The sequence below is a fragment of the Rhinopithecus roxellana genome, chromosome 16 (assembly GCF_007565055.1).
Source record: "Rhinopithecus roxellana isolate Shanxi Qingling chromosome 16, ASM756505v1, whole genome shotgun sequence".
Lineage (NCBI taxonomy): Eukaryota > Metazoa > Chordata > Mammalia > Primates > Cercopithecidae > Rhinopithecus > Rhinopithecus roxellana.
This window is the reverse complement of record NC_044564.1, coordinates 51,859,940-51,886,426: the sequence shown is the minus strand read 5'-3', so window position 1 is coordinate 51,886,426 and position 26,487 is coordinate 51,859,940. Positions and strand designations below refer to the sequence as shown.

At 44.6% G+C, this 26,487-nt stretch overlaps 1 protein-coding gene across 13 annotated transcripts in view; it reads right to left on the bottom strand.

Moving 5' to 3' along the window:
- Positions 1 to 9,268: 9,268 nt before the first annotated feature.
- KANK1 (KN motif and ankyrin repeat domains 1) overlaps positions 9,269 to 26,487 on the bottom strand; it is a 156,930-nt gene continuing 139,711 nt past the window's right edge. For 9 of the 13 annotated variants that reach the window (XM_030920026.1, XM_010364421.2, XM_030920036.1 and 6 more), the window contains 9 exons: positions 24,897 to 25,094; positions 23,890 to 23,998; positions 22,459 to 22,695; positions 20,275 to 20,362; positions 16,856 to 17,075; positions 14,449 to 14,591; positions 12,975 to 13,175; positions 10,802 to 10,900; positions 9,269 to 10,219 (listed from right to left, as the gene is read on the bottom strand). In XM_030920026.1, the coding sequence (XP_030775886.1) occupies positions 10,157 to 10,219; positions 10,802 to 10,900; positions 12,975 to 13,175; positions 14,449 to 14,591; positions 16,856 to 17,075; positions 20,275 to 20,362; positions 22,459 to 22,695; positions 23,890 to 23,998; positions 24,897 to 25,094 (1,358 nt within the window). In that variant the 3' untranslated portion in view covers positions 9,269 to 10,156. The remainder of the gene's footprint in view (positions 10,220 to 10,801; positions 10,901 to 12,974; positions 13,176 to 14,448; positions 14,592 to 16,855; positions 17,076 to 20,274; positions 20,363 to 22,458; positions 22,696 to 23,889; positions 23,999 to 24,896; positions 25,095 to 26,487) is intronic. The other 4 variants (XM_030920032.1, XM_030920034.1, XM_030920035.1 and 1 more) reach the window with 1 other exon arrangement.

Here is a 26,487-nt window from a genome sequence, read left to right as displayed (position 1 = left end):
GCAGTGCTCAGGGTAGTGATAATGGTGAGGCTGACAAGAGGGCTCCACCACAGAAAAGGCTCTGCAGTCATCAGTCTCAAGGGTGGACCAGAGTTCCTAGCTCCACCCTTCCCCACAGGTATTTAAGTAGGTTATTAGAAGTATGTCTCCTGAGCAATTCCAGAATCCTGGCTGGAGCTGTTATTGGGAGAGGATCCCACTCGGATGGATTTATTGCATTTTATGGCTCCAAATCCTTTCTTTCTATAGCCAAACATTGCGGCATGTGGCTTTGCAGTTCCTTTCACTGAAGGATTTGTTTCCCAATCTCTTTAAATCTGGACTGGTCTTGTGACTTGCTTGGGCCAATGGAGTGCCATGAAGTTAATGGAGTATGAGTTCTGAGCCTGAGCCTCCAGGATCCTTGTCCACTTGTATTCTTGCATTTCTGTTATGGCCATGAGAACACACTTTAGCTATCCAGCCTAGGTCAGGTGACAGCTGTGAGACTGCCCAAGGTCAGAGCCTCTTCGCTGGGTACCCAGAGGTGTGAGCAATACGTGCATACTATGGTAGGCTACTGAGGCTTTGAGGACTGTTACCTAACAATATCGTGACCATAAATAACCGACATGTTCCACTTAGAAATCAGAATGATGCACTACATGAAGAGTTACCAGAAGCAACTTTCACCTTCAAATAAAATAGTTCCCTGTAGATTGCTTCTTTCCTTGCATTGCCCCAAACTGAATATCTTTCATTGATCTTCAGTGCTATAGATGTATTTCATATCTTAGTAAAAACTGGACAGTGAGCACAAGTGCAAAGTCATTCTTTATTAGGCATCAAATGAACAGGAGGGGGAGGCAAAGGGAAGAGTGACTGCCTACATTTCTGTAGACTCTGGCTAACAGCCTGTCTACCCAGATGGGTGGATTGCTAATAGCAGTTAATGTTCATATGTTGGCACCTGGGTGAAACTCCTCTCCATGCAGAGGTAAATGTAGGTACAGATAATTGAAAAGTAATCTTTAATTAATTGTTTTTGAGACAGAGTCTCACTCTTGTCACCCAGGCTGAAGTGCAGTGGTGCGATCTCAGCTCACTGCAACCTCTGCCTCCTGGCTTCAAGGGATTCTTCTGCCTCAGCCTCCCAAGTAGGTGAGTAGCTGGGATTATAGGGGCAAGCTACCACAACCGGCTAATTTTTGCATTTTTAGTAGCGACGGGGTTTCACCATGTTGGCCAGGCTGGTTTCCAACTCCTGACCTCAGGTGATCCCCTTCTCCACCTTGGCCTCCCAAAGTGCTGGGATTATAGGTGTGAGCCAACTATGCCTGACCAAAAGGTAATCTTCAGAAGACTTATTGGTGGGTGATGACAGTGTTTGGGTCCCCTAATTTAAAAAAGGGTTAGAAGCAGTGACAAGAATTTGGCAGAACAAATTTCTGAGCTCAAGACTGTTGTGCACTGGCAAGTGTGGGATGTTTGTCCTCAGCTGGAGTCCCTAAACTCCGACACACCAAGGTAAGTAAAATGACTGTACTCCACCCTTTTAAATACTATAGGCCAGGCACAGTGACTCATGACTGTAATCTTAGCACTTTGGGAAGCTGAGGTGGGCAGATCACCTGACATCAGGAGTTTTAGACCAGCCTGGCCAGCATAATGAAACCCCATCTCCTAAAAATACAAAAATTAGCCAGGCATGGTGGTGTGTGCCTGTAATCCCAGCTACTTGGGAGGCTGAGGCATGAGAATCACTTGAACCCGGGAGGTGGAGGTTGCTGTGAGCCAAGATGTCACCAGTGCACTCTAGCTTGGGCAGCAGAGTGAGACTCTGCCTCAAAAAAAAAAAAAAGTTCTACAGACCAATATCTATAGCAAAGTTTATAAGACAGACAACAAGCTTCTGGCTATTTGGTTATGTAGTGATCATATATCTCTGACGATGATTGAAGCATATGGGAAACTTCATTAACGTTCCTTTGGTCATTCAAGGCCTTCCATCAATCAATCTCAGCAAGTATACTTTCTGAGTGTCCTGTCTCCTGGAGGTTAATTTATAGATGAGAGAAGATGTAAACAAGTTGCCTCCTTTCCCGGTGAAACACGATGTCTTCTCCCTCTCCTAACTCAGACTCATCTTAGTCTCTGACCTCAGAGCTGTGGACATACAGTATATATCCTTAGGCAAGAGGATCTTCTGTTGGTTTCTGGGTCCACTGGGCCCCTGTGGCTTTCCAACACAGATTACTCAGTCTCTTGGATCTTAGTGTGAACACCTAGGATGACCATTTTTCTGCTCTGGAAAGGAAAAACACTGTGCAGTTCTGCCTGATGGCAGAATCAGAACCCAGGATGGAATGCAGAGGCAGCAGCTGAGAGGGCAGCAGTGCAGCACACTCTCCTCCATACCACCCGGGTTTCCAGAGGAGACCATGATTTTTTTTTAATTTTCATTTTTTGAGACAGAGTTTTGCTCTGGTTGCCCAGGCTGGAGTGCAACGGCACTATCTTGGCTCATTGGGTTCAAGCGATTCCCCTGCCTCAGCCTCCTGAGTAGCTGGGATTACAGGCGCCCACCACCACGCTCGGCTAATTTTTGTATTTTTAGTAGAGACAGGATTTCACTATGTTGGCCAGGCTGGTCTCGAACTCCTGATCTCAGGCGATCCACCCACCTCAGCCTCCCAAAGTAGTGGGATTACAGGCATGAGCCACCACACCCAGCCAACCATGATTTTTAAAATATGCATTCATAAGGGAGTGAGCTGACACAGACTCATGGGATTAGCATAAAGAAACATTTCTTTCCAAGTGAAATGTATGAGTCATTTTTTTTTTTTCTTACAAGACTGCTGTGAGTCAAGTTCTATGGCCAAATTCTGGATAAATACAGGATTTATAAACACTTGATATGTTGTCCAAGCTGTAGAAAGACAGACTTCCTATTGGGCAATGGTATCTTTGTAGAATTTGTTTATACTGGGGAGCAAAAGTTCCACAGGGAACAGGTTAACCCCATAAGGCTTAGTCACTGGAAACCGCAAATAGACAAAAGCCCTACAAAGATGAAAGAACAGACACTTAGAGCTCCCTGATGGAGAGGAATCCTATTTATCAGAGCCCTTCCTTTAGAGCAGCATTTCTCAAAGTGGGGTTTCGGGACCAGAAGCACCAGCATCACCTGGGAACTTGTTAGAAATGCCACTTCTTGAGGCTTTCCAGACCTACCGAATTGGAAACGCGGGGTTGAGGCCCAGCAATGTGTTTTCACAAGCCCTCCCGGGGATTCCGATGCACACCAAAGTTTGAGAGCTACACGTTTCTAAGAGACAATCTAGGCAGACTGTACAAAGGAAATGGCTTTCCTTTCACAAAAATATTTAGTCCCTAGTGCCCTAAGGCATCCATTGTAAATAATAGATTACTTTCTCTCTCTGCAACTAGGATGGCACTGGTCTGTACCATCCCTGGGGATTATTAAGAAAGTCATCCAAATAGTTGTCATTGTTCTATGATTAAGTCCCCAGTGACAGTTTTGCTGCTGTCCACCAATCAACTACTAAGCCTTTTGGTTACACAGCACGTCACTCCGAGGAACCAGTTTCTGTATCAATAAAGGAAACCTAAGTTATGCTGTGCCAGCAAATCTCTCCCTAGCTTCTCTGGCTTAGCATGATAAAGGATTATTTATTGTTCCTAATATACCTGTGGCACAGCTTGGCAAGGGAACTCTATTCCACATAGTCACTCAGGAATGACGCTAATGGGATGTCTGTCAACACTTGCTTCCGTGATCATCACTATGACAAGGGAGTGTAAGATATGGTAAACTGGACTGGCTTTTAAAGCTTCTATCTGGAACTGACACATAACCTCTTCTGTTTCATTGGAGAAGTCACATGGCCATGTCTAACTTCAAAAGTAGGTGGGTAGTACATCCTATCCTGTTGTGCCCAGAAAAAGAACTGGAGTATCTGAGAACAGCCCTCGTGACTGCTATTCAAGGTTATGAGTGGGCCACAAGGGCCATCATGCAAAGCTATGTGTTCACATTCAAGAAATAGCAGGGCTAAGACTTTCCAGGTTTTACATTCTTTCACTATCTCTTTGATCATATTGACTCTCAAAACTACACCCTCCTTCCCAAGATCTTTTTTGATCAAACTTTTTCATTTTCTTAAACGGGGGAAAAAAAGAAGTTAATACACATACAGGAAAGCACACAAATCCGTTTGTCTACAGCCTGATGAATGGTCACAAAGTGAGCATAATAGTGCAGCTACCCCCCAGGCAAGAAATTGACCATTACCAGGAGCTCACCAGCCCCGTTTGGGCTCCTTCCAGGTCCCTCATGGCAACACTCCTGATTTCCAACACCATACTTCAGCTATTTTTTTACACTCATTCAACTAGTATTTCTCAGCTAGGCACCGGAACTTCTCAGTCCTGGCAGATGGTGTTACAAACCCAAACACAAGATTTCATCCTAGTAAGCTTCCTGTTGGTAGACTGGATTTTCTGGGGCGTGACATATTTTAGGCAGGATTGGGGGTGGGTGAGCTCTCTGAACTCTCAGGGATTTTACCTAATAAATATTCTTCTTATTACCTGTTTATTTAAGCACATCCAGTACTTCCTAAAAGAGCAGATGGGATCATAACAAGAATCTCTTTGCTACCTGACACATGAGAAGCAGCCTGCACAGCTGGCACCTGCTGTCCTACAACCAGCCTCAACACGGCATCGAGCTGCCTGCACCAGTGACAGCAAAGCAGCACTCGCCTGTCTACAGTGCAGGTATTTTCTCTCGCTCTCAGTCTCACAGCCTCAGCCTTCCAGGAGGTTTCTAGGGCTGGGTAACTAGTTCCTTCTGGGTTGGGGAATGGGGAACAAGTGTACAACTTACTTTGGCTCAAATATAAGATTGACATTTGGTTTTAGAAATAGGAATATTTCTTATGCAGCCTCCATTTTATGAAAATTAGGGATACGTTTCCCATCCTCTTATCTATTTAATCAACAGAGGTCTTAATGGAGGAGTGGACAGCTGGATTCTTAAAATGCCAGCTCTTTCCCAGTATCCTCTAAATCAAAGACATTTCTGTTTTGAGTATGCACCTGCAAAAATGGTATGTTGTTTTCCAGCTTCACTGCAAGATCCTTGCCAGAATTCAGGATAGGTATCTCAAGGATACCATTACAAGTTCCAAATAATTTCATCTTTCATGCTTGAAAAGCTGTGACTGTAGGGTCCCTGTAGGGAATAGCTGGTGCCTTCCGTGGGGAGGGGCTCGAGAGTGAGCAGCTCAGGGACACTGTGGTCTACAATTCAGCCACATCCTTTGTGGTAATAAACTGCAACAAAATATACTTTAAATATATTTTTATAATCAGTTGGCTTTTAAATTACAGCCATGCTGAATAAGAGCAGAGAAAACATATGATTAGTAATTTCCTTATGTAGAAAGTGGAATAGTTTCTGGCTAAGGCCCAGGGCTTTAAAAAATGTGTTTTTAGTAAAAAATCAAAATGGAAAACTGTCTTTATTCCAAAGCCAAAGCAATGGTTCATGGCCTCCTTCTGAGCAGTAACAGTCCAGCTCCACGAGGAAGTGGAAATGGAAAAGATTAGCTTGGGAAAATATTCTAAGAGCTGTCTGCCTACCCAGCCACTGTCATCTATATACTGAGCCACCCTCTCTGGTCCTTATAAGCACAGAAAAATGGATCTGTGGCAGCCGTGGTTACTCGTCTTCTAGAAATGACTATTCCAGGAGATGCAGAAATGCTCCTGAACATGGATGTGCAGCACAGAAAGCCTATGTGGGATCCTGATCACCAGTGAAAGGCCGGCTCCTTATAGAGCTAAGGTAAAGCCAATGTTTGTTTTGATGTAGCTCCCCCACCTTACCTAACACATCTGGGGAATAATAGATGTATCATGTCTCATACTTTGGGAGCAACAGCTTCTTAGTGTGGACCAAAAGGCTATGTTCAGAAACACTTGGAATGCTCGTTAAGGACGGGAATTCTCAGACTGAAAGAATCCTCAGAGCAGGCTGGAAATGTGCTTTTTTTTGAGAACAGAGTCTCGTTCTGTTGCCCAGGCTGGAGTGCCATGGGGTGATCTCGACTCATTGCAACCTCCGCCTCCCAAGTAGCTGAGATTACAGGCATGCACCACCATGCCCAGCTAGTTTTTTGTAGTTTTAGTAGAGATGGGGTTTCGCCATGCTGCCCAGGCTGATCTCGAATTCCTAAGTTCAGCTGATCTGCCTGCCTCGGCCTCCCAAAGTGCTGGGATAATGGGCGTGTGCCACTGTGCCCGACTGAAATTTATATTTTCTACCTGCTCCTTCTGGGAATTTTTAAGCATCCTGTGAAGGGGAAGGCTTATATAAAATCATAAAAATGTAATTCTACTTGTAGCAAGCTCCCCCCAAAAGATTTAGCAGGATTTACAGAAAGGTTATATTTGGTCATTATTTCCTTTGAAGGAGAAATGGTTTTCTTATGTGATTCCATCTGCAAGGATTGTCAGATATCGTCAGTACTTCAGTACTACAAAAATCAGGGATACTGTTCTTCTCCCAAGTATTGACAACTTACAAGGAAAGGGCTCAGTGCTTCATTTATTTTGGAGACCAGTGCTAGATGAAATGTTCCTAGTAAATTTCTCCAGAAGCACCCTTCCTCCCCCTTGGTGAGACATTTAGTTGTCAGTTTAGTCGTAATAGTGTCAGGACAAGTTGCCAGGTTTTCTTTTTCCTTTTTTTCTTTTTTTTAAGAGATGGGGGTCTCACTACATTGGCCACGCTGGCCTCAAACTTCTGGACTTAAGCAATCCTCCCACCTCAGCCTCTGTCCCAGTAGCTGGGATTACAGGTGTGAGCCACCACACTTGGCTTAGTTTTACTTTCTTAACATTAAACTCTCAAAAGTCCCACTTGTTCCATTCCTGTTGTCTTGGGGTGGCTCCCAACTGTCAGTGGCTTGACTTCCCAGGCAAGGTTTCTGGGAAATTGGCTCTTCGTCACTTAAAGGTTTAAACTGTGTGTGTGTGTGTGAGACAGGGTCTCACTCTACCACCCAGGCTGGAGTGCAGTGGCACAATCATGGCTTACTGTAGCCTTGACTTCCTGGGCCAAGGTGATTCTCCCGTCTCAGCCCCCAAGTAGCTGGCACTACAGTACATGCCACCACACCCAGCTAATTTTTATCTGTTGTAGAGATGGGGTCTTGCTCTATTGCCTAGGCTTGTCTCGAATTCCTAGTCTTAAGTGATCTGCCTGCCTCAGCCTCCCAAAGTGCTAAGATTATGGGTGTGAGCCACCACACCCGCCTAGACTTCTCTTAAGCTGGAAAATAAGATCAGGAGTTGCCAACCCCATGCTGGCCTTACTTAGGAACCTTGCCCAAGTCTCCTGTCACAAATCCCTTTTATGGAGTTTGTGCCTCAATAAACTGCAGCCGTACCAATGGGGATAATCAGGCTTGTTTATATAGTGTACCAGGATCCCAAGATAAAAGGCATTCTAAATGCCTAGTGTGATTAGAGCAAACAAGGTACCAGCTAGCACTCATTACATAGAGGTTAGATACATATCATGTAAGACCTCACTCAATAATAAAAAAGGCACTCATTTTCTTTTTCAAAATCTAGCATGAGAAATCAGAGGGCAGCATGCGGACACGGGGGTTCATTTGCTCATTTATTTACATTCATGCCTTTCCTTTCTCAGATGGAACAAAGAAAATTCCCAGGCCCACAAACCACCAGAGATATAACCTTATTTGCTCAAAAGGTAGGTCATGCCCATAAGGGGCAGGCCACGCACAGCTCTGCCTCTACACACACACACACACACACACACACACACACACACACACACACACCCCCACCAAGGGGCAGGCCACGCACAGCTCTGCCTCTACACACACACACACACACACACACACACACACACACACACACACCCACCCACCAAGGGGCAGGCCACGCACAGCTCTACCTCTCTCTACACATACACACACACACACAGTCTTCTGCTTTTACTGTGCCATTTTGGATCTGTAGGAACTTGGGCTTGAACAGCTACATGATCCGAAATTTAGCACGAATCTCAGAGCTAGCAGGTTATGTCCTGAGAGGGACGTGCCTCTAGGTGGCTGTGACCTCACTTTCACAGTTCATGCAGAGGAGGAATGTCGTCCATGTGGTCCTGGGAGAGCTGGTCTGTTGCTGCCCAGGTCTGCCTGCATGGCTCTCTCAGCACCCCCAAGTTTTCCTCCAAAAGGTTCAGATCTTGACTCTGAAACAGACCTCATAATGAAACACCTACGGGAAAAGTCTGTTCTCTGGCCTTTTTCCTGAGCTCAATAATGTTTAATTTTTAAAAAGGGAAAGGAGGGAGGGAGGGAGGGAAAGAAGTCTGATATTTCTCCAGTGCACTTGGCTCTCACAGATGGCCTTGGTCAAAATTCACCACCAGCAATTGTGCCAAAATGCCTAGTTTGAATTCTGGCTGTCATGCTGCTTCATTTAATGAGATGGTTCCAATTTCCTTTACTGTTTAAAAAGAATTTGAGGCCAGATGCAGTGGCTCATGCTTGTAATCCCAGCACTTCAGGAGGCCGAGGTGGGTAGATCACGAGGGGTCAGGAGATCAAGACCATCCTGGCCAACACGGTGAAACCCCGTGTCTACTAAAAATACAAAAAATTAGCTGGGCGTGGTGGTTGGTGCCTGTAGTCCCAGCTAAATTCTGGAAGCTGAGGCAGGAGAATGGTGTGAACCTGAGAAGTGACGCTTGCAATGAGCTGAGATCACGCCACTGCACTCCAGCCTGGGCAACAGAGCGAGATTCCGTCTCAAAAAAAAAAAAAAAAAAAAAAGCCCAGCTTCATCTCTCCTTTCTTGTCACTACACGTTTCACCCAGTCACCGGGCAGTTGTACTCAGAGTCAACGACTAGTGCTTCCGCACCTGAGAAGAACCACCTCGGGCTCCCCTTGGAGGCTACCTGTCGGAAGAGTGCTTTGCCTAAGGAGGCCTCAAACTTCAGCCTCCTGACTCGCAATCCCAGTCAGGAGTCAAGCTCTGGAAGTGGACAAGTGCCCTTGGAAGATGCTGTCTCCCTGTCGGAGCCTGGAGCCTGTGACCAGTGGACTGGCATATGTGCCCTCCCTGCTCAGCTCAATCCATCAGCGTGTGCTGCCACTGCTGTTAAGTCAATCGGCTCGGGGTGGACAGCTGTCAGAGATGAATCAGGGACAAGGAAAAGAGCTTAATGAAATTTTATTTTGAAAATATGGCAAGAGTCTAAGGCACTTCAAACATTTAAATACATAGAGGACCAAAGTAAATGTGACATGGTAAAAAGGAATCCATAAATACAAAGAGAACTACACCATGTTTCTCTAGAGGCAAATACAAGAGCCAATTCCTCTAACACAATCCAACCTTTATCATTAGAGTTGTGCAATTAATAAAAATGATAATATTACATGTAGTTCTTCATATCTTTAGTATGGAATATAAAAGTTGAAAATACTGTGTCAATTTCATATAGATACTCTTTTTATAAAAAGTCATATATTACATCTACCTAGATAAAACCAAATGACAATATTCTTTTGTAAGTTTTATACTTTGAGCGTTTTGTCTAGCCCAGGCCCAAGTCACCGATGATCAATGATCAAAGTCATCTCAACTTCCTTATTTTAAAATAAGACAAATCAAAACTATGCTGGAATGAGATTTTGGAAGAGCCTCCTAATAGTTCCACATTTCATAAATGCAAATATTTGAGGAAAAATTTTAAAACATCTCAATGAAAACCTGACACTTCTTTGTGGGAGTGAACAGAAGGTGCCCCTTCAGATCAGGTCAGAATTTCCTATGACTGTACATAACGGAGCAGAGACTCAACAGCAACAGAGACTGGGTTAAAGTGTGCCCTACACAGAAAGAAGATGGCCAGAAAGGAGGCGCGAGTGCCCAGGCTGGCAATCTCTGCACTATGAAAGCTTCAGCCTTTACCCCTGGGCTTGATGCTTCCGTTTGCTGGTGAGCTCAGGCACAATACATATACATTCAGTATCTGTCACCCCAACAGGAACAATTAGCAGCTTAATGGTGGCATGTAAATGAGGGCTATTTGCATACAATCAATCAAAGGAACCTCGGTGGGTGGGGCCAGGAGACGTCTTTCTTCCAAGCCTAGGGGTGCCCTAGAGACCAGGAAAGGAAAAAAACTGGGGGTTAATAAGTGACCTCAGGCAGATGTGTACCCTGTGACATAAGATCTTGGCCCACCACAGCCAACAACCAGCTGTGAGCCCGAGCCAGGAGAGCTCTAACTGAGAAGAGGGAACAGGTGTCCACAGCTCCAAGGCCAGCTGGGCTCAGCAGTGCTATGTCCGGCTGTCCTGGGAAGTCACCTTCCCACTCAGAGTGAACTGTGGACTACAGGCTGCCTGCCATCTGCTTCAGGAACAATGCCAGAACCATGGTGAAATATCCCCATGGGCTCGGAGGGTGCTATCTGGATAATTCTGCACAGAATCAAAACCTCTATGGGAAGCTGTGAGAGCATCTGTCTTGCAAGGACAAGCAGGGCCCAGCCTCTGCTAAAACAGTTCTCCTGCCCTTTGAGGGGCGGAGGCAGAAAGGAAGAACTCTTAAGCTCCAGACTAAAACTTGCATTTTCTGAATCAACATAAAATCTGTCTCCTGTCAGTTCCTGGAGGAAGGGGGTCCACCAGTCTGGTGGATTTCAGCCTATTTACAAATGCCAAATGCACAACACTGACCGGAGACTGGGCTTTTGCAAAGTTGACATGGGCATACAGAAGAACAGCGATGTCCTTGTGTCCTGCTTCCAGGGCGATCGAGAGCGCAGTGCTGCCATCCTTAAGATAAGATGGAAAGAACAAGCCATGTTGGGTTTCTCAAACCTCCAGACAACCAAAATGTAGCAGAACAAAACACCCTCCAGTAATTGGCAAGGTTCCCCAAATATCCCTCCTTGTTCCGTCCTCTGGGAAACTTTTTCAGGACCTGTAAGTGTGAAGGCCTGAGGATGTGAAGATGAACGAGGCAAGCCTCCACCCTCCAGAGGTCCCAGTTAAGAGAATTATCTTATCCAACCATTCTGCCCACCAGGAGGGGGAAGCAGAAGATGGGGACAGAAAGTTTTTTTTTCTTATAATTATGAATGACCAGGCAAGCAGCAGTAGTGTGTGTTTAGAGACTCTGCAATTTGCCAAAGATCTTTTACCTTTCCTCTTAGAGAGGGCACTGTGATCCTAAAACCCTAACCACCTCTGTTTAAGGCTCTAAGGAACATCTGTGTGGAGGCACACAATCCCAGTGGGTTACATAGATACGTATTCCTCACATAAGAGGGAAAACACGACATATGGGGGAAAAAAGCTTCATTTAACTGCTTGGTTTCCATTAAATTTCAGGGATTATAGATGGATATAAAGTGGTATCAAGGGAAGAATAACATAACTTGCTTTCTGTCTAGTCTGTTTTTTGAATGGGGTCTGCCTCCCAGGCTGCAGTGCAGTGGGACGATCACACATCACTGTAGCCTTGACCTTCAGGGCTCAAGTAATTTGCCCACCTCAACCTCCAAGGTAGCTGGGACTACAGGTGTGTACCACTACACCTGGATAATTTTTTTTTGTAGAGATGGGAGTCTCACTATGTTGCCCAGGCTGGTCTCGAACTCCTGGGCTAGAGCGATCCTCCTGTCTTAGCCTCCCAAAGTGCTGGAATTACAGGAGTGACCCACTGTGACCAGCCTATCTAGTCTTGAAATAAAGATTTCCCTCTGGTCAGCAGCAGCAGGACGACACAGTTCTTTGGCTTAATCTTAGGATCCTTCCCTCACACGCTTTGAATTTTGAAAGAGAATAGAAGTAAAATCAAACAAAAACCACAGCACAGCTAACAAACTCTTCTGGAAGAAACAAGTCAGAAGCTCTCCCTCCCACAGGGGAAGAAGGGAATCTGGTACAGCTGTAGCTCCTGTGTGCTCCTATGGAGGTAGCTGAGTGTGAAGCTAGTCAGTCCCTCATACCAGTGAAAAACTCAGCTGGTTTGTTCTCCCTACTGGCTTGGGCCCAGAAGGATCTGACCTACAAAGGATATTTTCCTAACTTTTTGGTGTTTTGAGCTGAAGAAGCTCTGATCCAAACCTGTGATCCGTAGAGAGAAACTTTCCCAAACAGAACCAAGCCAGCCCGACCTCTATGACCTTTAAACCATCTCACTGCCTACACACCAGTTCCCACGCCTTCTACCTATCGCCACGCCTCTCCTTTGGCCTGGAGACACTCAGAAGTACCCCACTTGCTTGGGTTTCCCGGTCAAGGGGTTAGATGGAAATGTGGACAGCCTGGGAACTGGGAGAAGAGAGCCGAGTGGTGTTGATGGGACAGACTGAGAAGACATGGGAAAATGCTTCAAGAAGTCAAGCTACTCTGCAGGCTCTGGGGTATGCTGTGTCATAAGCTACTCACTTTGATGGGTCACAATGCCTTCACTTTGGGTGGGAAAAGTTCACTGTAGTAGGAACTGGTTTTAGTCACTGTGTAACCCCAGCCTCTAATGATTAATAATCCAGATTTCCAAGTGGACCTGTCATAAGTCACCTACAGTGAATTTGATTCTACAGTGCAAATCCATTGATTCTCCTTTAGTAGAGTGGCTCTTGGACATGCTCGTTAAGTCACTTTCATTTCATGTATTTTGGGGTAGGACCTACTCTGCTTTGGGCACTAGTTTATGAGAGTGTTAGTTTGCACACACTAAGTATAGCCAAGCTTGGCTGTGAAGGGCGGTGCCTGGATGGCAACACAAATCCAAGAGGAGAAGAAAGCAGGATTTGGTCTCCCCTGGCCAAACAGCACTCCCAGAGCTCCCATCCAGAGTCCCCCAGACCCCTGGCCAGGAGGCCCAATGGAGACGGCTTACGTTGTCCTCCAGGTGACCATTGCAGCCGGGCTGGGCCAGCAGCAGCTTGACAATCTCCACATGCCCGTGCTCACTGGCACACATGAGGGCTGTGGAGCCCTCGTCATCCTGGATGTTGACATCAGCCCCACAGGCCAGCAGGCCCTTCACCATGTCTATCCGTCCGTGACTGACCGCCAGCATGAGGGCCGTCTGTCCTGCCTGTGGGAAGAGATCACAGGGGATTTCAGAAGTACATACTGAGCTGGCAGTGGTGGCCCCTAGTGGGGCTGTGCTAGGGAAAGGGGGAAAACAGTGTGGTGGCAGAAGGGAAAGAACTGGCCATGGAACTACTTGGGGTGGGTGGTGGCAAGCAGGGAGAAACCAGCTTCCTATGAGCTAAGGAAGGGCATAAAGTAAGGAGCCAATTTCCCTTTAGCGTGGAGGATGTCTCAGTACAGTGAGGGGCTGGAAGTTCAGGTGGTTAAAGTCAAACTGTGGGCGGTGGGTCACGCCTGTAACCCTAGCACTTTGGGAGGCCGAGGCGGGCAGATTGCCTGAGCTCAGGAGTTCGAGAGCAGCCTGAGCAACACTGAAACCCCGTCTCTACTTTAAAAAAAAAAAAAAAAAACCAGGTGTGGTGGCACATGCCTGTTAGTCCCAGCTACTCCGGAGGCTAAGGCAGGAGAATTGCTTGAACCCAGGAGGTGGAGGTTGCAGTGAACCAAGATCATGCCACTGCACTCCAGCCTGGGCGACAGAGCGAGACTGTCTTTTTTTTTTTTTTTTTTTTTGAGGCGGAGTCTCGCTCTGTCACCGGGACTGGAGTGCAGTGGCCAGATCTCAGCTCACTGCAAGCTCCGCCTCCCGGGTTTACGCCATTCTCCTGCCTCAGCCTCCCGAGTAGCTGGGACTACAGGCGCCCGCCACCTCGCCCAGCTAGTTTTTGTATTTTTAGTAGAGACGAGGTTTCACCGTGTTAGCCAGGATGGTCTCGATCTCCTGACCTCATGATCCGCCCGTCTTGGCCTCCCAAAGTGCTGGGATTACAGGCTTGAGCCACCGCGCCCGGCCGAGACTGTCTCTTTGAAAAAAAAAAGTCAAGCTGTGAACACATCTGGACCTGGGACATTGCCTGCGATGAAGACACTGCAACACAGACAGGAAGCAACAGTCACCAAGTATCTGATGGGGATGCCCAGTCATTTATATGTAAGGGAACTAACAGCATTTCCATGCAAACTATGCAAGCGGAGGAAAGGCAACGCAAAGGAGGGAGAAGTTTCCAGTGTGAAATTTAAGCCCATATTTCCCTGGTGTGTTTGCTCAGCAAGGAGCACCAGGCAGTGCATGGACTCAGGGCAGGCCTGCGAACAAGTGCACCGTGGTAGGAGTATGACAACTATGCCTGCTCTGCCAGAGTGGCCACCACAGTCCTGTCTGCTGCCTGCTGGTCAGGGGTGCATTCCTGAGCACGGGAACCAAGCGCGCTAACCTGACTAGCTTTGGCGTTCACATCCCCACAGCCAAAGAGTTCTTCCACAACCCGCATGTCCTTCTCTGCTTCCACAGCGGCAAGGGCTGCCAGCATGATGGGGGTGTAGCCTGCCTTGTTCTGGTGATCAACGTTACACACATCTGCAAAAAAAAAAAAAGTCTTAGGAAGCAGACCCTTCTAACAGCAGCCGCTTACAGAGCCACTGAGGGATGGTGTTTACAGGAGCCCAGTGAAATGGCACCAGGTGGCTGGAGACCAAGAGTGACTTAGAATGAAATGTGAGAGATGTTTTCATACTAAACCAAAAACTTTTTTTTTTTCCTATTTCACGAGACCTTAAGCAACAGAAACAACGGTAAGCTTCTACAGCATATCTTGTTTGCAACTGGTGGCAGAAATGCAATGGCTTGGAAGTCTGGGTGGTGGTTCTAATGGCTGCTCTTGAGAATAAATGATCATATGGAATCTAGGCACTTAGCTGTGTTTGGAAAGTGAAGCAGGTAGTGAGCTACTCATCCAAGAAGTGTTTGTAAAGGCTTATGTATGGAACGTTGGACAGGGTGGTACCTACTTATCCAAACACTATTTATTCTAAGACTCTGAATTTACTACTCTGGCCTGTCAGGGGTCCTGAGAAGCAGAATTCCAATCATGTAACACCCAGCTCTAGAATTTATGGTCTGAGAGCAAATGCAGTTAAGTCCCCTTAACAGACTCGATGAACCAGACCTTTTCTATTCCTGTAATTCTTAAGGAGTCTTCAGGGATTAAATTATCCTTCGGGCATTTAAAAGTTCCTTCAGCGCTTTTTCTGAAATGACCAGGATGGTGAGTGTCAGAAAGCAGCTTTTATGTGGGACCAAATATGAAGTGAAAATGTTTAGAATGTTTCTATCATAAAGGAAAAGAAAAGGTACCATGAACATTTACCTTAAGATCCCAAACAACTCTACGCTAAGGACATGTTTTTAAAAGTGGGTGTTTTTTATGCAGAAAATAAAAGGCCCTGTGGTGGAGAAGGGGGTGAGTTCGTGTGCGCTTTGGGGCTCCTCAGCATCTCAGACTTTGCTCTGCATAGATGCTGAAGTATCCTAGATCTGCACCTTATGGAGCCAGAATCTCAGTCTAGAAGGATGAGCAGTAACACTTAAGAAAAGTGATTAACCCAAACCATCCAACAATGGAATTAAAATTATTTAATTTGCCAAGATGTTTTATCTACTTCTAAGTATACTAAGCTGTTCCTGTCAGGAGTGATAGTGAAATCTTGTTTTCAGCTTCCCTGGATATTATCCACTTCTGTTTAAACAGTTTAATCACTCCGGCTGACGGTATCACCAGCTCTGTTTATAGTCTGGAAAGCCTGAAGAGGAGCGGCTTGAAATTCCTTCCTGTAAGATGGAAGCAGTTATATCCTAACATGGCTCCAAAAACAGGGAACAAACACTTATAAAAGAAGGATAAATCTGCTTGGGTTTCTTCTCTGCATCAATTCCAAGTTCCCAAAACAGAGCAGAAGAGATTGGACAGTGGATGAAGAAAAAGTTTTGGAAGAATATGCAATAAAACTGTCCAATTTAAGTCAGGTTCACATTGTATCCTTATTAATCAGACTGAGGTTCTGTGGATTCTGTGACACACTAGAAGTAAAAATATGTATTATAAAAATTGAAAGATTTGCGGACTATGTGACATGAGGCTGCTCCATTTGAACAAGAAGTTGAAAGCTCAGTTTCTTGAGGGGACTATCTGTGTATGTGCCCCTCCCTCACTTCATGTCTAAGACGTCCACTGGCTCTATTCTGGGATGACAAGTTTCTACTATTCTATTATGGTTGAGAGACAAGAATCATATGCCCTTTGCTCTATGCTGTTTCCCCAGTAACAGTATATTTTGGTGCGAATGGTGATCATTTGACCATCTGTTATGGTGGCTTTGCTTAGTCCCCATCTTGACTAACCACACGCTTCTGCAAGGACAGCAGTCATGGAGTAAGGACAAATCAAGTGGTCCACAAGCACCAAGGGTGTGACTCTGGGCCTGTAAGCAGTACTCTGCCTCCTGAGTGCAAACCAGCCAAGCCTGCGTGATTCAGCTCAGGAGGGAACGTGAGTCATGCTTCTTACTAGGGATACACCTCTCACTTGAATGCAGCTGAACTGCAGCAGCAAGAAGATCCTCAAAACCTCCTTTCAAAACAGATCTGGAATCTGTGTCACCCAGTTTTGTTTAAACTTCAACCCTCTTGACTCAAGAAAACTCTTGCCATGTCATGTGGAAAAGCAATAAAAAGGATTTTAGCATGGTCAGAGAATTCAGGAGCAGCTCAACCAGGTTCTCTGAGATGAGTCACAACCCAAGTGCTGTTAGAGAAGAGATGGGGTGGAGGGGCAGCCAACATACCAGCATCCAACAGCAGCTTCACAATCTCGAAGTTGGAGTGGGACACGCTGTAATGGAGGGCTGTGTTGCCGTTGCCATCTGCCAAGTTGATGACATAGCGGAGGACATCTGGGGAGATGGCCTCAAAAGCAGCTATGTAGTCCCCCACCATGGCTGGAATGGCTGACTTCTGACTGGACACGCGGAACCACTCGTGCTGCAGGGTGTTCAGACAGAACCTCTGCCAAAACACAGTGTGGTCATTAGTTCTATTTATAGAATTTTTGAGACCTAGTTGAAAGCGCAAGTAACCTGTCCTTTTATAGTCAAAGTATATATGCAGTTAGAATCTGCTCTCAAAACCCAACAGTGCTAAGGGAAGCTTCAAACACCAAACTGGGACATTCCTCCTGATTTTAAACCGCACGTAGATTAGATGTAATGTCTATAAAGGAGACCAGACAGCACCGTGCAGAAGCAGAGGCTCTGGAGCCAGACCACTGAGTTTCAAATGCAGGCTCTGCTACCTAAAAGCTTTATGACCCTAGGGAAGTTATTCTGCTTCCGTTTCCTCATCTGAAAAATTGGGATAATGCCATTCTTTCAGTTTTTGTGATGAGAATAAGCACAAAGGCTTGGCTCAATTTATTAAGCTATTAATATATGTAATCATACTGGCCTTGAAAACAATTTTCATAGCAATTAGGAAGAAATTAACTAGCCTACACTGAATTATGCTGCTTCCTTCCTATGCAAACTCACTTCCTTCAACTCCTCAGCACAGCACTAGATTGGGAGACTATCAGGGTATAGCCAACCCAATTCCCACCCCAATCCCAAATACCACTGTTCAACCATGGAAAGGGAAAATAAAAAGGAAGCCCATCTGGAACTAATTTCATTTTCTCATCAGCTCCACTCTGACTTTCTTAAGCTGTGGACACATGAAGAAGGCACTTGCTTTGTGGATGATCAACTCAAACCTGGGTCACATGAAGCTCAATGGAGACTGAGCATAGTCAGTGCATATCATAGTCAGAGCATAGTCATAGGCATATCAAAGACAGCCTATGTCAAAAGCATCAGAACCTAAGAAGTCCTCTTTCTGCAGAAAAGGTAGAGTTGGGATTATACAGCTTCCATCTCTTTATCATCTTGCTACTGATTATTTAGTTTTAACCCTTTCAATCACATTTTGGGTCACCTGAAAAGTATCCTTTTTTCCCTGTATTTTATGTATTCAGATTCCTATTTCTTTGGAGTTGTCACACTGAAAGAAGGGAAATTATGTCTTCTGGTCATCCTAACTCTAACTCTATTACTGCTAAATAATTGGTGTCCTGACATGATTATCTAGCCCTGGCACTGTGTTCACTCGGCCACTACTTTTCACAACACAACACTTTCACACCAAATGAAAATTTAATTAACAAAAAAATGTACGCATCACAGAGGGTGTGGATGACACCATGCTTGGCAATTTGTAGGATGCAGGAAAACAAAATCCTTCCCAAAGGCCATGTAACGTATTTTGAGAGCAGGGAAAGAAAAGTATACTATGGCTATAAAATTTGGGGTTGTAAAGCACCAAGTTTTAAGATTAGGGTAAACCTGATGGGAAATATTGACACTGCAGTGAGATTTTATGGTGTTACTAGTGACCAAGGTATAGCCAGGTATTTTCATGAATACAAATCCAAGAATTTCAATATGTAGTTCTAGTTTCCCCTTGACTAGGATTTTTTTTTTTTTTTTTTGAGAGAGGGTGTTGCTCTGTCTCCCAGGCTGGAGTGCAGTGGCATGATCACGGATCACTGCAGCCTCAACTTCCTGGGCCTCCAGCTATCTTCTTACCTCAGCCTCCTAAGCAGCTAGGACCACAGGTACATGCCACCATGCCTGGATAACTTTTGTATTTTTTGTAGAGACAGGGTTTTGCCATGTTTCCCAGGCTGGTCTCAAACTGAACTCCTGGGCTCAAGGGATCCACTGCCTTGGCCTCCCAAAGTGCTGGGATTACAGGTGTGAGCCACTGTGCCTGGCCTTGACCGGGAATTTTATTTAGTACAGCTGGCCCTCTGTATCCACAGGTTCCATTTCCATAGATTGAACCACCGGCAGAGTGAATATATTTGAAAAATATGCAATACAAAACAATACAGTATAACAACTATTTATATAGCATTTACATTGTATTAAGTTTTTGAGGCCGGGTGCGGTGGCTCACGCCTGTAATCCCAGAACTTTGGGAGGCCGAGACAGAAGGATCACAAGGTCAGGAGATTGAGACCATCCTGACTAACACGGTGAAACCTCATCTCTACTAAAAATACAAAAAATTAGTTGGGCGTTGTGACGGGCGCCTGTAGTCCCAGCTACTTGGGAGGCTGAGGCAGGAGAATGGCCTGAACCCGGGAGGCAGAGCTTGCAGTGAGCTGAGACTGCGCCACTGCACTCCGGCCTGGGTGACACTGTCAGCATTTCACCATGTTGGCTAGGCTAGTCTCAAACTCCAGACCTCAAGTGATCCACCCACATCGGCCTCCCAAAGTTTTGGGATTATAGGCATGAGCCACCGTGCCCGGCCTTGTATTAGGTATTACTACATAGAAATGATTTAAAATATATGGCAGAATTTCAACTATATGTGTAGTTTATATGCAAATACGATACCATTTTACATAAGGGACTTGGGCATCTGTGCATTTTGGTATCCTTAGGGGATCCTACATTTTCTCAATGCACTGAAGACAGATGGCAACCAGTGAAAGAATGTGCACATAACTTCATATAACTTCAACACATGAGAATGTGTCATTCTTGGCCTTGGTGTCAGATTAACCATTGCCATAGAAACACTTATGTGTCCTATGTTGTACCATTCATGATCACTAAGGCAACCACAAACTCTGCTGTTTGAATCTCAGACTGTGAGAAGATGACAAGTAGTTATTTTTATGTTGAAAAATAGTGGCCGCCTGCATTCCATATCAGAGCATAGCATACAGTTTCATAACTGAAAGGAATGCTGACCTCAGCCCAGATAGCATATGTTTTTAAAAGAAACCTAACTTCAAAAAAAAAAATTCTTGGATGCTGCTCCCTGGATCTTAATGTTCTATAAATAGAAATGAAATATGTAGAAAGATGACTGACTGCAATTAGCCCTCCTTTCTGTCTGCAAGTGTATGCCTCACAGATGCCTCCACCCCCAAAAAAGTACAGGGTGGGTCAAGGATGTCTGAAGTTGGGCCTCAAGGAAACACTGGCAGTGTGATTCTGGGAGCGAGACATGACGTTCACCCAGCCCACTCATGCTGCAAACAGTTCAGGAGAAAAGCATGCCAGCAACAACTCGGGCAGCCTACAGTTGGCCTTGACAAGGAGCCCACTTATGCACCTTGTACACATGGGGGATGGTGTTTGCAGGTCAGACTCACCATATCTTTGCTGGTCAAAGCTTTGGGGTCATTTATATTATTTTTCAGTAAGTTGCATGCAGACAACATCTTTTCACTTAATTCATACCTGAAAGGGAAAAAAAGAACTTACGATTGGGCACAAGAGGAAAATCATTTTTATTTCAACCCAAATATATATATATATATATATATATATACAAATTTTTTTTGAGACAGGGTCTTGCTTTGTCACCCAGGCTGCAGTGCAGTGGCATGATCTCGGCTCACTGCAACCACGGCCTCCTGGATTCAAGCAATCCTCCTGCCTCAGTCTCCGTAGTAGCTGGGACTACAGGTATGTACCACCAGGCCCGGCTAATTTTTGTATTTTTAGTAGAGACGGGGTTTCACTATGTTGGCCAGGCTGGTCTTGAACTCCTGACCTCAGGTGATGCACCCGCCTCGGCCTCCCAAAGTGCTGGGATTACAGGTGTGGGACAGACACTCTGTCCAGCTTCAACTTTAAAAGGCAAGTGGCCCCAAGCCAGCCTAAGCGGGTCATTATGGCACAAGGTGCTTGGATCGAGGCAGCACAGGCATCCTTAGGTGTCCAAGGGTCATGTGCACTGTGCAGAGTCAATACCTCCAGCCAGAGATTGAGGCCTTGTTTGGGAGGGTGACTTTCGGCTTCACCAATTTGACCTTTATGACACTCTGGAGTAACATTTAGAGATTTTTTTTTTTTTTGCCATTTTTAAGTTTTTTTTTTTTGAGACAAGGTCTCGCTCTGTTGCCCAGCCTGCTCACTGCAGTTTTGTTGTCCCAGGCTCAAGCTATCTTCCTACCTCAGCCTCCCAAGTAACTGGGAATACACGTGTGTGCCACCACACCTGGCTTTGTATTATTTGTAGAGACAGGGTTTCACCATGTTGCCCAGGCTGCTCTCGAACTCTTGGGCTCAAGTTATCTGCTTGTCTGCCTCAACCTCCCAAAGTATTGGGATTATGGGTGTGAGCCACTGTGTCCAACCTGTTCTAAGTTTTTAAAAATATTTTTAATCTTAAGGGGGTTGAAGGAGACCCACATTACTAATTTTCTGAGACAGGGTCTTGCTCTGTCACCCAGACTGGAGTGTACTGGCATGATCATGGCTCACTGCAGCCTCAACCTCCAGGGTTCAAGTGATCCTCCCACCTTATCCTCCTGAGTAGCTGGCACCATGCCCAGGTAATTGATTTTTTTTTATAGGGATGAGGTCTTCACTATGTTGTCCAGGCTAGTCTTGAACTCCTGTGCTCAAGTGATCCTCTTGCCTTGATTTTCCACAAATTACCATATATCCATTGTGCTGACCAGTAAACCACACATCCGAACCCATACTTGGTGACTCATGTGTTTAACCCATATAAAAAATGACATATGGTATATAAATTACATCTCAAAGCTGTTAAAGAGCCATGTGAAACACTTGGAAATATAAACTAAAAACACTTACCTTGTGTTAATGCAGTTAAACTTTCATTTGCCAAATTAAATAGAGGTAAGTTTTCTGAAATGTTCTATTTATACTTCACATAGTGAAAAACCATACTGAAGTTTCCATCTTTTCTATTCTCTATTTTATGAGCATCAAATCCTTATCAATGGTCTTGAAAGCTTACATTTTTAGGCACGTGTTTCAGCTACTATTTATGATATACTCAAATCCATTCTCGTGGTATTCCTGATCACTCAATGTGTAACAAAATACAAACACGTGATACTGCATCATCTTTACAGTAAATGTGATCTTTGGCTGAAGCCTCATCCACACAATGATCCTGTAATAATGATACTGACACCCGCATCAACACGAATAGCTAAAGATAAAATCTGAAGTCCTAAAGTATGCTGGCCACCAAAAAAAAAAATGTCTTTAAGGTAAGGTGTTCAAACAATGGAAGTTTTAGTGGATTGTGGTTCCATACATTAAATTATATAGCAGAGTTGAGGTTTCAGAGAACAAGGGTGATTAGGTATCAGGCCATTCTCTTTTCTACCATAAGAGATTTAAGAGTTGCCATAATCTGTACTTGTGTATATTAGTATCTCAAGATGTGTGTACCTCTGAGGAACAGATAAAAGCAAACACATTTAATTACAAAAACTCTGAACTGGCCAACTCGATTGCCAAAGTACATTAAATGTGGGAGGGGCAAGGGAGGGAAGGGGAATGTACCACACCTCTCTCTGATTTCCACCTTCTCAGGTTCACATTCTTGAACCTGCATTTCATCTTCCACCCTGGCAGACTTGAAACCTTCAATATTAACTGCATGGTGCCCTTCTGCCATTCCCCGAGTGTCTTCATCCTCCTCTTCCTCTTCTTCAAGAGGATACTCAATGACATCACACTCGTCATCTGACTCGGAAGAAGAGCTTTCATCTGAGCTGGAATCATCACTTGAAGTTGTTTCATACCTAGGTGGCAATTGGGATTTCAGGAGATGCAAGCTGTGCCCACAAAGCCCCAGTGATAGAAATTTCTATGAAGGGATTTGCTAACTGACTCCAGAAATTCCACTAAAGGGATTTGCTAATTGACTCCAGAAATTCCACTAGTGATTTTAGATCCTGCACTTAGAAGTTCAAAGTAAGGTCTATTTAAATGCCTGGTGGTTTTGAATGGATTCTAACTTAAATTGGTAATCGGTATCATATAACCAGTCGGTATCATATAACCAATTGGTATCATGTAACACTTGTCAAAGAAAATAATGGCATCTCTGGCTTAGTATAAATCAAGAGAAAACATTTTATGGAAAACAGATTGGTAGTTGCTAACTTTTTGTCCCCCCCAACCCCATTTCTTCCTATTTCATCCTATTAATCCTCCCAGTATCAAGGTGAATAGATTACATAGGCAATCAATAGTTCTGCTGGTGTATGCCCTCCAAAATCTCCTGGTCATATCACTGAATAAAACTTTTAAGATTTGGAAAACAGGCACCATAAGGTTAAACCCTGATGGTATACTTTGCTATAAACATTATCTTAACTAACTTTGTATTCTTTCTTGTGGAGGCCATGTATCAATTCATTGATTTGATTCAATTGTAGGATGACAAAGAGGCTTAACTATATACGTGGGGCAATGGACAGAGAAGGAACAAACAATAACCATTCTATTTAGAAAGCAAACTGGTGATATGGCTATCAATTGTGAAAGGCCCTACGATTTGGGTGGTAAACATGGATAGCTAAGCAAAAGAACCCATTTTGAAGAAATAGATCACTATTGCTGGCTCAGAGAGTGATGCTCTCAGTCTTTTTCTGCTCAATTGTGAGTTCTCATACAGGTTAAGTACAAGTTGTCCAACATAGTGCAGGAACCCTGCTGCGTTCGTTGAAGACTATTTCTTTCAGCTCAGAGGTGAGGAGATGTAAACTGCTCGGCTTCATCAGGTATCCTTAAGACAGTGACAAATCCTTAAAGACAGCAAGAGGAGGAAAGAAAAGAAGCCCAAATGCACCTTTCTGCCTTTCTGAGGAGGGAATCTTCCATCACCACGCTGTGGCCGCTTCCCCGACTAGGCACCTTGAAATGTGACTTAGATAGGCAGGAGGCAAAGGAGACCGACAGCATTAGCCTCTAGAACCACCATCTTTCCTTACCCTCCATTAATGCCAACAAACTGAAGATTCTTTTTCGCGCCATTTGAATCTCTGTTACCATCTTTCTTCTTCATGATGGACTTCAGTGTACTTTCATTGTTTGTACATGCTGTGAAAAAGTCAAGGTAATAAAAATGAAAACTCATACCCATACATGTTAAATGAATAATCTTTTTTCCTGTACAATTTTTTTCTCACGCATGTAAATGGAGATCTTGGCATGTGTATGTGAGAAGTTTCCACAAAATTCAATGGGAAAGTGTGGGCATGCAAAGAAAATAATTCAGAGTTCCATTAATAACATTCTTCACATGGGAAAAAAATCAATTAGTACTTCCAGATATAACAAAGTGGTGACAATTGACATTTGTATCCGGCTTTATTGCTTATAAAGTGATGTTGTGTCTCATTTGAGCCTCAAGGACCATTTAGGCACTAAACAGGGATTACTATTTTTCTTCAGCTGTGATAACCTGCCAGAATGTGAATAAAAGGCTATTTAAAATATTTCATAATTTGTAATATCAGGTAAGCTTTCTTGTGCAGCTTTCTTTCTTTGGTAATTTTGAGACAGGGTCACTTTCTGTCACCCAGGCTGGAGTGCAGTGGCGTGATCTCAGCTCACTGGAACCTCCACCTCCCAGGTTCAAGTAATTCTCCCACCTCAGCTACCTGAGTAGCTGGGACTAAGGTGTGCACCACCATGCCTGGCTGATTTTTGTATTTTTTAGTAGAGATGGGGTTTCACCATGTTGGCCAGGCTGGTCTCGAACTCCTGGCCTCAAGTGATCTGCCTGCCCTGGCCTCCCAAAGTGCCGGGATTACAGGTGTGAACCACCATGCCCGGCCTCTGTGGTAACCTTATTTAAAGATATTCTTGGGCCTACCTTCCAAACAACGATATTAACTTTCTTCTAGGTCAATTTAAAAGGTACACTGACATTCAATTGGAATGCTGGCAATGCTGGCCCTAGAATCCCGATGCCAATGACTGTAAGAAAATTTACCATAGAGGCCAGCGGCGATCTGGTCGTCTGTCAGGTTCACTGGAGACAGCGTATCTTCCTGAATGGGGAAGGCATCCAGGCTGCTAACTGGCTTTCCTTCTGAAGTCCCCACTTCTTGCTCAGGCTGGGATGTCTGGGAGCTTAAGGGACTTCCTGACTGAAGGCCTCCACACTTACAGGTATATCCCAAATTACTACCTATCAGGAAAAAGAAAGGTACAGAGTATGTGATGCTAGGACTGAAAAAGCAGGATTAAAAAAACAACTCTTGCAATTCATAATTTAAAATGGGACTACTATCCCAGCCACCAAAACGCAGAACCCCCTTTGACTCTTCACCTTTCCTGATTTAATTAGCATAGGCAGACTGCTGAGCCTCGTCATTCTAACTCTACAGCATCTCTTCTTTTCTCTCTGTTTTGGCTGCTGCCATCGTAGCCTTGGTTTCTAGTCATGGAAGTAGCATCCTTACTGCCCCTCTTCCATCAGTATTTCCACTCTGGCACAATGCTTCAGAGTGCATTACTCCCAGCCAGCTCCAGTACCATTGTTATTCTAGCTAAAACAAAATGTGACAACGCCTAAATAGCACCCACTGCTCAGGAAATGTAGTCCACACTGCAGAGCCAGAGATTCTACACTATCCATAATCTGGCATCAGCTGACCCTCCCAACTTCATTTCCCACTCCTCCTGTCATCCTTACTGGTACAGGGACTGCATCCCATTAAGTGCCAGTACTCACTGTGTCGAGATGCAGGTCTTGTTTCCTGGCAGCATGCCTCAGCTTATGCCCTTCTACCTGGAATACCTTTCTTCCCCCATCTTCACACAGCGGCACCCTCCCATCACTGCCTCTTCAGACCCTTTCCTGATCTCCTTCACCAACAACGTTCCTTGCCCTGAACTCTCACAGCCCATCTTTTGTACCTTCTCCTGGGATTTGTGATACAAGGTATAAGATGATGTGGATGATGGTTTTAGACTCCCTTGTAGATGGTAAATATTTTGAGGGCATCAAACAGTTCTGATCAACCTTGTTTCTCTTACTAAATCTACTAGAGTGCTTTTGTATGTGTTAGCCACTTAAAATCTGTTCACTGACCAAAGCAGAAAATTTGCATTAAATAATACTTTGTAATTAATGTATACAGATATGTCAATGAAAAGAGTCAAACTGTAAAAAAAGAGGTTTACTCTGAGTCAAGTATGAATGACCAAGGCCAAAAGCACAATCTCACGAGGTCCTGAGAACATGTGCCCAAGGTGGCTGAGTTATAGCTTAATTTTATACATTTTAGGGGACTGAAGTTACAGGCAAACACAAATCAATACAGGTAAGGTGTACAGTGGTTTAGTCTAGAAAGGTGGTAGAACTCAAACGAGGGTGGGGCTTCCAGGTCTTAGGTAGATTCAAAGATACTCTGATTGGCAACTGGTTGAAAAAGTTAACTTATTATCTAAAGGCCTAGGAATCAACAGAAAGGAGTATCTCGGTTAAGATAAGGGGTTGTGAAGACCAGGGTTCTTATTATGTAGATGAAGCCTCCAGCTAGCAGGCTTCATCTACATAGATGGTAAATGTCTCTTTT